General features: G+C 39.0%; 1 protein-coding gene across 1 annotated transcript; it reads left to right on the top strand.

The window, feature by feature from the left end:
• Nucleotides 1-351: 351 nt before the first annotated feature.
• On the top strand, nt 352-7,917 carry TNIP2 (TNFAIP3 interacting protein 2). Its single transcript, XM_072406538.1, has 6 exons — nt 352-918; nt 3,108-3,392; nt 3,935-4,018; nt 4,187-4,468; nt 4,962-5,078; nt 6,022-7,917. The coding sequence occupies exons 1-6, from the start codon at nt 553-555 to the stop codon at nt 6,295-6,297; spliced, it is 1,410 nt and encodes a 469-aa protein (XP_072262639.1). The 5' UTR covers nt 352-552; the 3' UTR covers nt 6,298-7,917.
• Nucleotides 7,918-12,468: the final 4,551 nt, after the last annotated feature.

The following is a 12,468-nucleotide window of genomic DNA, read 5'->3' on the forward strand; positions in this document are numbered from 1 at the left end:
TCTTTTTGTTAGGATCCAATCATACTAAACCTTTCTATGCACAGGATATCTGTGATCACACAGAATCTGCAATCTCTTTGCTGCATTATCAGGAAGGAAGTGCCTGTGTCCCTAGAAAGAGATAGCTGGGAACACAATCACAGGGTACGGATATGAGGACATAACACTTCCAGGATTCCTAGGAGAAGGACAGCCATCGTCTATATGGATTTTTTATAAACAGCCCCATGTCTGCAAAAAGTACGTGTACAGAGCAGGGGGAAGCCCCTTGTAGGAAATTCCGCACCGCAAGCCACGCCCAGTTTTAGCAGCTCGGCCCCGCCCCTCCCTATAAATACGAGGCGGTGTCTGAAGAGTGTCAGATGAGCAGCGCAACCGACTAAAGCAAAGCTCGCAGCCAGCTCAGCACAGGATCGCTCTGCTCGCTTATTTACATTGTTTACAAACACTTTGCAACATTTCGAACTTGCAGATAGCTGGTACTTGGAATTTTTTGTATTATTCTTTTTGTTGTGGATTTATTGACACTTCCAGCTGGATTTTGGGCTCACCATGTCCTGCATAAGCGATGGCAATACGGATCCCTTGGTGGCCAGGTTCAAGCTGCTGGAGGAGACTGTGGACAAACTGCACAGGGAGAACCGCAGCCTGAAGAGCAAACTTCAGAGTTATAGCACCCTCAGCACCTTCTACCATGAAGCCAGGCAGCAGAATAAGAATCTCAACAAGCAGCTGGCAGAGAAAGAAGCTCTCATTATCAAGCTGAAGGACAATCAAGTCAATTCAGCTCTCCCTGACCATCATCTGGAGCCTTCTAAGTCTTTGGTGGACAGCTTGGTGGAACAACTGAGCAGTATGAAGAACAAGCTGAAAGAAACTGAGAGCATCTGTCAGGAGAAAGTAGAATCCCTCAATCAGGTAGGTAGCCAATAATGGTTAATTTAGGAATGTGATGTACAATATTGGACCAGAAAATTAATACTAAAGAGATGTTGAGACAGTTGACCTATATATCATGTATGTGTATATATATATATATATTTATTTATTTTTTTATTTATTAATTTTTTAAGAAGTTCATTCCAAGTTTGCTGGATCACCCAGCTTCACTGATGAAAGTGTATCCTCTCAAGCCTTGGAGAGCTTTATTAAATCAGGACAATAGTGTGTTGTCACTGGGATAGGTTTCTCTGGAATAGATCATATCTAGTGATGACTTCATAATTTTGAATTCCCATTGTTTTCTATCCTAATGACAAGTGAAGTGACTGTCACCAGGAAATATAGGCAACAATAAAACCATAAATGCCATAAATAACCGGTGCACATTATTGGTGGCACCATAAGTTCACACACTTTCTGAGATTGGTTAGTGTGCATGGAATCTTTGGAAAAGTGCTAACATTTACTGTAAAAGCAATAAAAAAACTGATAAGACATTAATAATATCAAAAAGAACTTGGCTTTAGATACACCTAATAAAGTGTGGTGTGAGATGATGAATGACATCGAACTCCTGAAAAGTGGGTTCTGATTGCTTTTCTCGTGCACAGCACTTTTATTGACATGAAATCATTACATCTTTTATTAAATCTTTTGCCCATGCAATGCAGTTCTGCAAGAATGTTGTGCAAAGTTCTTTTCACAAGAGGTTCAAAAACAACTGCAAATGGCTATTATGACATGTGCACACGTGGCTGTTTTTTCACAAAGCTTTAACAAACAGATTAGGAACTTTATTTTAGCCAGGTGATTTGAACTATGTTAAAAATAACATTTTATCCTTTTCCTGTCCTGGTAACATTGTGAACTGAGGCCAATGCATTGTTGTATATCTTTTAGATTTTGCATATACTTTTGCAATGATGTTTATTTTGGAGGAAGGGGGGTTATGTTTACACAGAACAAATCCAGAGCGACCCTGTCCTTATTTCTGGTGAATGTGCTGCTAGTGCTCATGTAAACATATTTTGTTGTGCAATTCACTCAGAACATTCCTTGTAAGGTCATGTGTTATCAAGGCAAATGTGACTTCTCATTCAGTTTGGAAACTTTGACACCCTGCCCATATCCTGCGGTCTGGGGAACTCCTAGATCATCACTAGAGTAAAATAGTGGTCTTTTTTATCCAGAGAATTTCTATTTTTTACTATCCTAGAGAATTTCCCATGTCCTGCCATGACACCCCTTGCTAATGCAGAATTGGCTTAGTGAGTCATTGCAGTTCACTCCTATTTAGACTTGTCAGGATACTGGTTATTGGCTTAGAGCAGATCACGCCTTTACCCATCACATTCTGTTTGTTTTTTAGTTACTACAGAGACAGAGCTTGTGGCTTTTTTGAACTGAAGTGGGAAGGGTGCTTGAAAAAAAAAACACCCAACTGAGCAAACCTTGTACAGCTTATTATGACCATGACTGATGGAAAAAATCTGTCCTTTGTAAATAGACAAATACATTTGTTTAATAAAAATGGGCACTTTAAACTCTACAGAGCCACCTTGATTCACTAAAGTTCAATACATAAATTAAAATTATTTTAAAACTGATCTACAACTAGCTACCATATACCAAGTACCCAGGTAGCACAATGGGTGCCCAATCTGGTACCAATTTAAAGCCATAGCTCTGTTACTCTACCCACATTCCTCAATGCAGTGGGTTTAATCTCTCTAGCCATTAGTACACAAAACAACGTCAATCTATACATTTTACTATAGGAGCAAAAAAAAAGCCCCCCCCCCACAATTTTCCCTAAGGTTACTTTTTTCTAATGGGGTAAAACGTTGATTGACAAGATTAGGAGGCATAATATAACAATAAATCAACAGAACTATCAGAGTTGCTTCCACAAGACCCTCAGATTCTTTTTATTTCCACTTTGGTAAAGGAAAAACTACAACTGGAAATGTCTTGGGGTAAACCCCCCAGTTCTTATAGAAAGGAAATCATAATTATTTTGGTAAATTATTTCCTAATACAGTTGGTATATGCAAATGCTTAGCAGAATGGTGCAATTTCTATGAGTTGTCATATGGCAGCTTCTTCAGGATGTATACTAAGATGTGATGGATGTTGACCAATATTTGTGTTCTCTCTAATTGTAGGAAATCCAGAGGCTTCACCAGCAGCTAGAAGAGAGAGACCAGAAGATGCTGAAGATGTCCAGTTGGCCATCACATGAGAAGGAGATGGAAATCTTCCGTCTTCAGCGGTCCCTGGCAGAGAAGGAGAGAGTTCAGGCTACTAGTGAGGTCTTGTGCCGTTCCCTGTCTGATGAAACCCACCAGCTGCGACGTAAACTAGCCGCCACTGCAGAAATGTGCCAACAACTTGTTACCTGCCTCGAGGACGCCCATCGGAGAAATGGAGGGACGTCAGAACAGCCACAGGTTTGTTCTGGTTTTGCAGCCTAGACCTTATTTGTGGGATGAATGTGTACTGAAACATTTGTCTTAGTATGACTTTCCTAGATCTTTAATTCTGGAATAGAACTCCTACACATTCACAAAGGAAGCATGTACTGATAATGCATGCAATTCCAGGTAACCCATTTCTCCTTCCTTGTGGAGGGTAGAAATATGAACATAAGATCTCACTGAGGATTCAGACATACAGAAAACCAGCAGATAATGTGCCAACATGATTCTCTATTTTCATTACCTGGCTGCCCACCCGGAACAAGTATGCAGCACTTGAACTACGGATATCCATACTTGTTCACGTTCGCATCCGCCAAATCAGTATAACAGCCGGGCAATGAGCATTTCAGAAATAGCAGCCTATATATCACATGTAATTCAGGTTTCCCAACACCATGATTTGCCTGTCTGAGTGCCAAAAGTGAGCTGGGACTGATGTCCCTCACCCACTGTGCCTTTCCCACTTTATAAATATTGAAAATTAATATTTATGTCTTCTATTTGTTTTACAGATTCAGAACAAAGACGTTGAGAATGAAGCAATCCTGAGCAAGTTACAGGAAGAAAACCGTTTATTAAAACAGAAAGTGATGCATGTAAGTCTATGTAAATATAGTGATATTTTTATAACATACTTCCTCTTTTCTCTTTACTGGAATGCCCTGATATAGTTGATTAAGGGTATACTAAATGTCTGATAGATTGTCTTGATTTACCACAGAAAATACTCTGCAGAAAGTCTAACAGTGTCATTCTTTCCCCAGGTGGAAGACTTGAATGCCAAGTGGCAGAAGTATGATGCCAGCAGGGAGGAGTATGTAAAGGGTCTACACCAACAATTGAAGGAAATTAAGGCTCAGAGAGAACATACAAAAGGTGGACACTCAGTACACAAAAACCCAGATGTCTTACAGAAAGAGATCAACAGACTCAACAGGCTTCTGGAAGAAAAGATGAAAGAAAATACCAAACTGCAGCAAGAAGCTTCTGAGATAGCCAGTGCCAGGATCGCCGACCAGGAGAGAATCCAGATGCTGGATCAGCAGGTGAGAAGACCGAATGTGTCTGTTTATTGTGACATTGCCAAGAATTTTTAGCACAACTACAGCATTTCTAGTTATTCTAGAATTTCTAGCACAGAAGTAAATTTAATAGAGTATCCTTCACAAAGAGCCCGAAAACAATTCTGTTTATTTGAAAATCCTTAATTGTATGTGGCTCTTGAGGAATGAAGTTATACAGCCCTGGTTTATGACCACACACATTGTGCTCCACTGATCTTTACTAGCTTACTAACGTTCCTAAATTTGTTGTTTGCATGATAATCAAATGACACAAAAACATGTTTTATTACAATGATATTAGCTATCAACATTTTAAGCAATGTGCATCAGATACAGGTAAACTTCAGCAATTAAAATTAGAGAAATCCTGATGGGCAAAGTATTTTCTTAGTATTATTATCAGTAACGTCTGGGTTTGCAATTAACTAATCCTACAGTTGTACTGAGTTGGTAATCTCCTTTATTTTTCTTACAGTTGTTAGTCTACAAAGATGATTTCATATCGGAGAGAGCAGACCGGGAGAGGGCTCAAAGCCGCATTCAGGAGCTGATCGAAGAAATCTCAGGTTTACAGAAAAGGGCAAGGAGACAGGTAAGAACTTTGGGGCTTTCTGTTGTAATATGTAAGATTAGTGTTGTGCTGTTTGTGTACCAGCAGGACTGATGGTGGTAGTATGGCTACTATACCAGCAGGATTGGTGGTGATAGTACAAATACCGTACTGGTTAGATTAGTGGTGGTGTACTGATGCTGCACTAGCATGACTGGTGGTGGTATTATTGCTATTGTGTGTGCAGGATCTTTGGTGGTGGTGGCACTACTGCTGTACCAGCAAGACTGGTGGTGGTAGTACTGCTACAATTATGAGCAGAATTTTTGGTGGCTGTACTACTACAGTACCAGCATGATACTTTGTGTTATTGGTGTACATAACCTGCAATAAGACTGTTGGTAGCGCTTTTCCTTTGCAACCACCAGAGACCCTAATTTTCAAGAAGTTATTCATTACTGAGTCTATACAGGCTTCATGTCTAAAGAAACTAGCGGTAGGGGCAGCATATATGGCTCAGTGGTTAGCACTAGGTCCCAGGTTCGAATCTCAACCAGGACACTTTCTGCATGGAGTTTGCAGGTTCTCCCTGTGTCTGCGTGGGTTTCCTCCGGGTTCTCCGGTTTCCTCCCACTTTCCAAAAAACATGCAGTTAGGTTAATTGGCTTCTCCTTAAAATTGGCCTTAGACTGTATTGAAGGTTAACATACATAAACATTAACATATAACATGGTAGGGACATTAGATTGTGAGGCCCTTTGAAGGAGAGCTAGGAACATGACTATGGACTTTGTACAGTGCTGCGTAATATGTGAGCGCTATATAAATACTGTGTAATAATATTAATAGGAAGCACTAAATGCTCTATTTGTGCTTACACTCCATGCAATACACAAGCAGTGTTATAAGGTGTATCAATATTTTATAGGAAAACATAATCTTTCCAAGGCTGTAAGTGTAATTTTATTTTTTTTTTCTTCTAAAGGATGACAAAGATGTTGGCAGCCAGTTCCAAATTCACATTGGTAACAGAAACAGAACATACGTTCAGAAAAAATCCTCAGAACCTCTGCGGGGCCTTACCACCGAACATGCCGAAAGCCAGAGACAACTTTCCCCGGCAGACAACCCTGAACGACAGAGGAGCCCCACCTCCGAACGTAGAGGACTGGATGAACTACAGTGCCCCCGCTGTCTCCAGGTCTTCCATGACAGACTAGGGGAGAACTTTTTGGAACACATCTCTGAATGCTGCCAGTAAATGGGACTTCTGTACCTCCAATGTGACCACTACACTCCCACAGGCTTTGGCTGCCTGTGATCTAGATGCTGCTATCAGGCTGGGACTAAGTACCAGGATACCTAGGCAGATGCCTGGAGCCTAAAAGTGTTAGGCAAATGCAATATGGCCTCAGTGCTGCCTGTCACACTGCTGATTCTGTGCCAGAGAATAAAAACTGACACTTCGTAGAATGCCCTTAGGTGGCCTGCGGCTACATGGGCTATACAGTCTGCCAATAATTTTAGGGACTAATAATAATGTTATGGGAGCAGAAATAAGTACTACATTCAGGGCTCAAATGCAACCATCTGCAATGCTTTCAGTGCTCTGAGATATACTGTGACTTTGCTCTAAACTGTGACTGTTAGGACAGTGAATTTTAGGGATACCTACATTTTACCCTTCTTATGCTTATTCAGCATAGGATGCCACGGCATCCAATCAGAATTCTGGATTATTTAGTGCAGTCAGAACAATAAATGCTGATTGGTTGATGTGAGTTAGGAAAGTTTACATTGAGCCTCTCTCTTGGTATCTCCCCAAATGTGTAGTCTACAGATAGGTCAGATGTGTTTGTACTGTAATGGTGTGAGGTTTACAAGATCTATGGATAAAAGTAGTGTATGTCAGTAACATCTCAGAATTTAATTTGTTTTTGAAATTTTAGAGAGAAATTTTTACATTTTAGAGAGAAAAGTTTACGGTGATGTTTTTATGTGTACTGTGACAAGTGCCTTCTACTGGCACACAATTTTGACTCAAATGAATTCTATTGCTGGGTATGAAAAGTTGCGGGGTCTTCCCCATCGCCTGCTGTGCAATGTGACAAATTAGAACATTTTATTATTGTCAGCTTAAGGGACAACATTTGATCCTTGGGAGACTTTTTTCTGCCCAGATCTAACATCTTAATAGACACCTGTTTTTTTGTAGCCTTTTATGGCTGACTGCATGGAGAGGAAGGTTACACTTTGTAGGTTAGCTGAAATTTATTATAGGTGAAACATTTTATACATATTGAATATTGATAATAAAATGCATATTTGTAAATGACAGGCTCTTTAGATACTTTTAAGCACCTTACAATTGTGTGTGGGTTTTATCATGGAAGTCTATCGGTGCAAATCTAAAGAAAGTGAGGTATGGGCAACTAATGGCTATATCATATCATATGCTCCAAAAGTTTTGGCAAACTTTATGTGAGAACAGTTTATCTTTCTAAGTGACCAGATTTAAAAAACCAAGGATTGACTTGATGGATTCCAATCCATTGGCAATCATGTATTACTGTAATACAAGTAGCACCAATCGGCTTTCATGATGGTTCTGATCTCCTAATCACCTCTGCTGCTACTGGGTCTGTGGCCCATCTAAAGTGGACAGGTCACAATTCACCGGATTAACCTCGTCCTCTTTAGCCCCACTTTTTATAAATCCAAAAATAATGGCTTAGAGTTTAATACTGTTTATTAAAATGCACCTAATATTGTCCTATTTATATTTATATTGATAACTGTTTTGTTATTCTGTTATTTATTTATTTCTGAACATCGTTTTAATTAAATCTTATTTTTATAATAAAATTACATTTATGTAACACTACTGTTGTGGACAATTCAATATTTATTTTTATTTTAATTATTTTTTATTAATTCAGATAAACTTGAACTATAGTCCTACTTTTTCTCTGTTTCTATAGATTCACCTTACAATAATATTTCAAGTAGAATCTTTTTTTTAAAATAAATAAGTACTTAAAAAGGGTAAACAAACTACTTTAATTTTTCATGGAGCACCAGGAAGTCTGCTGGATTTAGATCCTGGTGTGCAGAGAGATGAGGAGAGAATAGTGTTTTATTCAATACAGATGACAGGGACAAAGGCACGTGGGATAACTATATGGGAAATATGAAGTTTTTATTGTATAATATGCCAGACTGTCATTCTGCTTTAAAGCAAAACTAAATGTCAAAAATTAACAAAGTGCAACCAGACATGTCCTTTATTCATTATCCTTTATTCATCACCCTGTCCCTTCTGCAATAAAATAAACATACCTGCCTGATTACAGTTTTTAAATACACTCACCTGTCCCTGTTTTGTCACAGGTGCCTTCTTCTCTTCTAGGTATTCTGACTTTATTGATTGGCCAGGCTGGGATGATGTAAATCCTGTGCATGTGTGTGGGAGTTCCCAGCAGCCCCAAGGGATACATAATAGAAGATAGCATATAGGCAGGTAAGCATGTTTTATTACAGAATGGACATCACCTGTCTCTTTCTGCAATAAAGACCTGCCTGCTCATAAATAGAACTTTAGTTCCACTTTAAATATATTATTCACAGTGGTGCATAGTTGCTCCAAAAGTTTTTGGTGCAGGGAGGATGAACAGCACACATAAAATTTTGGTGGGGGGAATTTTACTGACAGTTGTCATGAGAGCTTTGATTATGTAGCAAGCAGAGCTGTATAATGGGCCCACCACCATGCCACCTATTAGTGCAGCAAAGATGTATAGACTTTTTTGTGAACAGAGATATGTAGGCAACTGTGCTGTGACAAATGTATTCTGGCATTTTTGGGATCAACTTTAAAGCCTATTTGTGTTTTGGCCAAATCAACAGATTGTTAGCTGCAACCTTAGCGTCTTTCTATATAACAAAGGATCACCCCCAGGCCTATGAAAAGGGATATGTTTGGTTTAGTACAATACAATGACTTTCACACAGAAAGCTTTTGTATACTTATGCCAGTAAATTGGACAAGTTCCAGGATCACATTGTACTCTCAGTTTTACATGTTAATCCCCCGGGACCAAACACACACACTATGTCCAACACACTATCCCAAACTATTAGAATCCAGCATATTCCACATTACAGAAATCTGACTGGGGCATTTCCCAAGAGTTATTCTCTTTTAATGCAAAACATCTATGTTTATATATATATATATATATATATATATATATATAGACAGTTTCAGATAATTATGGGGGGTCATGAACTTTAGAATAAGAATGAAGGAAATAAGAAACAAAAGTTCAAACAATTCCTGTCTAGAAAGGAATTCTTAAATTGAGAAATTGGAATGTACTGTAAGATGACTGGGGGTTCCCAGAATATTATACTGCCACTATGCCACTTTATCAATGGAAATCAACCTGCCCTTTGCACACCCAGCATGTTCTTAGTTTTCCCGAAAGTTGGCCAAGAATGTGAAGGTTCAGCCTATGTTGATTAAAGTGAACCTGAGGCCAGTTTATAGATATGTGTGTAGATATTGACAGTCCCCACCCCTACACTTAGCAGACTTCACTATTTTTAATGGCAGGACCTGTACTTTGCCTGGCTCTTAAATAGGATTTGAATAACGTACCCAATTAGTGAAAAACTCCCTAAATTTCTGAATTATATTGTATTACGAGACCGGAGCTTACACTCACTAAAAGAACACAATCAGATCCGAAGGTTCAACTGTAAGTAGGGATTTTCTACTAAATAGTCCCTTCATCAAGGATGTGTATAAAATAAGCAGTATTCACTGTCTTAGAAATGTTTCCCAACTAATTGCAAAATTTTCATTTGTAGCTGTAGGAAAGGTCACAAGTTTATAAAAAGTTCAGGTTGTGTTTCTGAAAGGCCAATGTGATAACCAATCACAGAAATTTAAGGAAGTCCACTGGGCCCTGCCGCATTGCTTGCTCTGGTCTGAGTATAAGAAGTCTTAAATCCTTCAGCAATTGCCCATAAGGACCTTGGAAAAGCCACTAGATAATTTGGTTCTAGTATCCCAAGTATACCTATGCATGTTTTAATTGCTTGGGACATTCTGTTATCCCAGTGAATGCTGTAAGAGACCACCAGAAAGGTTGAAAATGGCCCTTGAAAAGTACAGAAAGTGCTAATATGTCAGTGCCACCCAGTTCTACTAAATGGAGAAGAGGATCCCAGAAGCTGCAGTATCTACAAGCTGGCCGTGTTGGACATGTAAATGGTAAGTAACCATTACATTATTAGCTCTATATAAAGAACAGGGTATCAGACATTCGCTCAAACACTCCCTGGTGGAGAATCTTCCAGGTCCGTGTGTTTCAATATAAGTTATTTATTTTACACCAAGGAATGTTTCAGTGAATCATTAAGTTCCCTGCTTTTTAAATAGAGCCCTATATAACAAATATTCATGTAATGGTTCCATTGTAACAAAATCACATGATCACATAATCTGTGAATTATTGAGTGAATTATTCTTTCAGAACCAGACTTTATGCCCTGTGTCCCCTCTAAAGCCCAGCTGCACACTAGGGGCAGGAGCCAATATTAACTGATCAATTGTGTAAACAATTTCTGTGATATGGGCAACCTAGGTGGCTCTAACCAAGCTATTATAGCATTATTAATTTTTGCAATATTCTCGGGGATTGATCAGCTCAAAAGGAGATGAGGTTCAATCTGTGGACATCAAATCACAGAAAGCTAGCATTTAGGATTAGGATTAAATGCCTTTGGTTTATATATATATAACACCTAACTATGGGCTATAGATAGAACATTTTGTTATCAGTTTACATGCCCCCTTACTGTAAAACATCATAACTATATCTCTCACCATCCTGTATTACTAAGATATACCTGGAAAGTTTCTTTCCCCACGTCGTTTTTCACTTTCATTGTACTGCTGAGTAATCATATTCTCTGTTTTACTAATAATCCCCACCAAGTACTCATTGTCCCCAAACTCCCCTGCAGAACTCCCCCCTTCCCCATTGCTGGTTGTCCGTCTATAACCCCCCACCAGTTTCATATTGTATTCCAGTTGCACACACTCATCTCTTTCTGAAAGTTTTTCTATTTGGGTTTTCACACTGCATAATATTTAGATTTTGTAATATTTATTACATCAGCTGCATCAGGTACATCAAGCTCAGCTACAACATGTCCCCCATTTAAAGAGACAGTCCTTTCTTTACCCAAAATTCCTTTCACCATGTTTTATGTCTGATACTGTACACAGATAATCATCATTACATCAGTGCTGCACAAGCATTGCATGGATGTGTCTCAGTGGTGTAATCTTCCACCCATAGAACCCATAGCCCCATTTATATTTATAGCTGGAATCCTCAATGAACACAGCTCATTCTATAGGAATAAAAAAGGTCTAGCATAGGACCCAGCCAGAAAGTTTTCTTTTCAAAGGCTATGCGGCATCAGGCAGAACCACACAAAAAATATTGCATAGAGAGGTAAGTATTTTATCATTTGTCCCATTTTTCTCTTTCACCTGGAAGAGAAATACACCCCCATCTGCTCTCTTCACTCCTCCACTTCTGTTTCCTAAAACCCTCACTACTTCCCACCACTTCATATCCCCCTATTGTAGGCTGCTTCCCCCACCACTTAGATTGTAAGCTCTTCGGTGCAGGGCTTTCTCCTCCTCCTGTGTGTCTGTATCTGTCTGTCATTTGCTGGTTGGCTGTATCACCCAGGTTCATTGATGAAAGTATATCCTCTCCAGCCATGAAGTGCTTTAATAAATCAGGCCCTTTAAGTTTAAAGTAAATCTGAAGATAATGAGGCAGTCAACCAATCAAAAAGTACTGAGTTTTGATTGTTGGTGGATAAATTGAACACCTTGGTTAATATTGATGAAAGGACACACATTGAGTCATATGAAAACACTATCTGATAAAAATGATTGGAAGGACAGAGTCTATGAAATGTTCAGTGTTCTGGGACTTCTAATGCAACAGTACAAAAAGCAATAACGCAATATATCATATCAAACAATCAGAAATCCTATCTTGAAAAGTGATCGGCCACTACATGTTGCTCTCCACCTATACTTTGTTTCTAGGGAAATAGTCATGAAGAATGAGGTCCAATAAGCGTAAATATCCTCCTGCAGTTGTGAATTTAAAAGGCAGTTGGTTTTAGATCCCTGATTCTGACTGTAGGAAGCAGAGCTATCAAATAGGCCCACCAGCCCAATCCTATGTACAAATCAAATATGCACAGATCTGTAGATGGACAGAGATCTGAAAACAGCTTATGGTCAAATGCAGGCATGAATGACCCCCCTTTATGCTTGTACCCTGACAGTGCGTACAAAAAAAATTATGCTTAAAACAAGATAGCTGACCTCTAC

This window comes from Pyxicephalus adspersus, chromosome 3, assembly GCF_032062135.1.
Source record: "Pyxicephalus adspersus chromosome 3, UCB_Pads_2.0, whole genome shotgun sequence".
Lineage (NCBI taxonomy): Eukaryota > Metazoa > Chordata > Amphibia > Anura > Pyxicephalidae > Pyxicephalus > Pyxicephalus adspersus.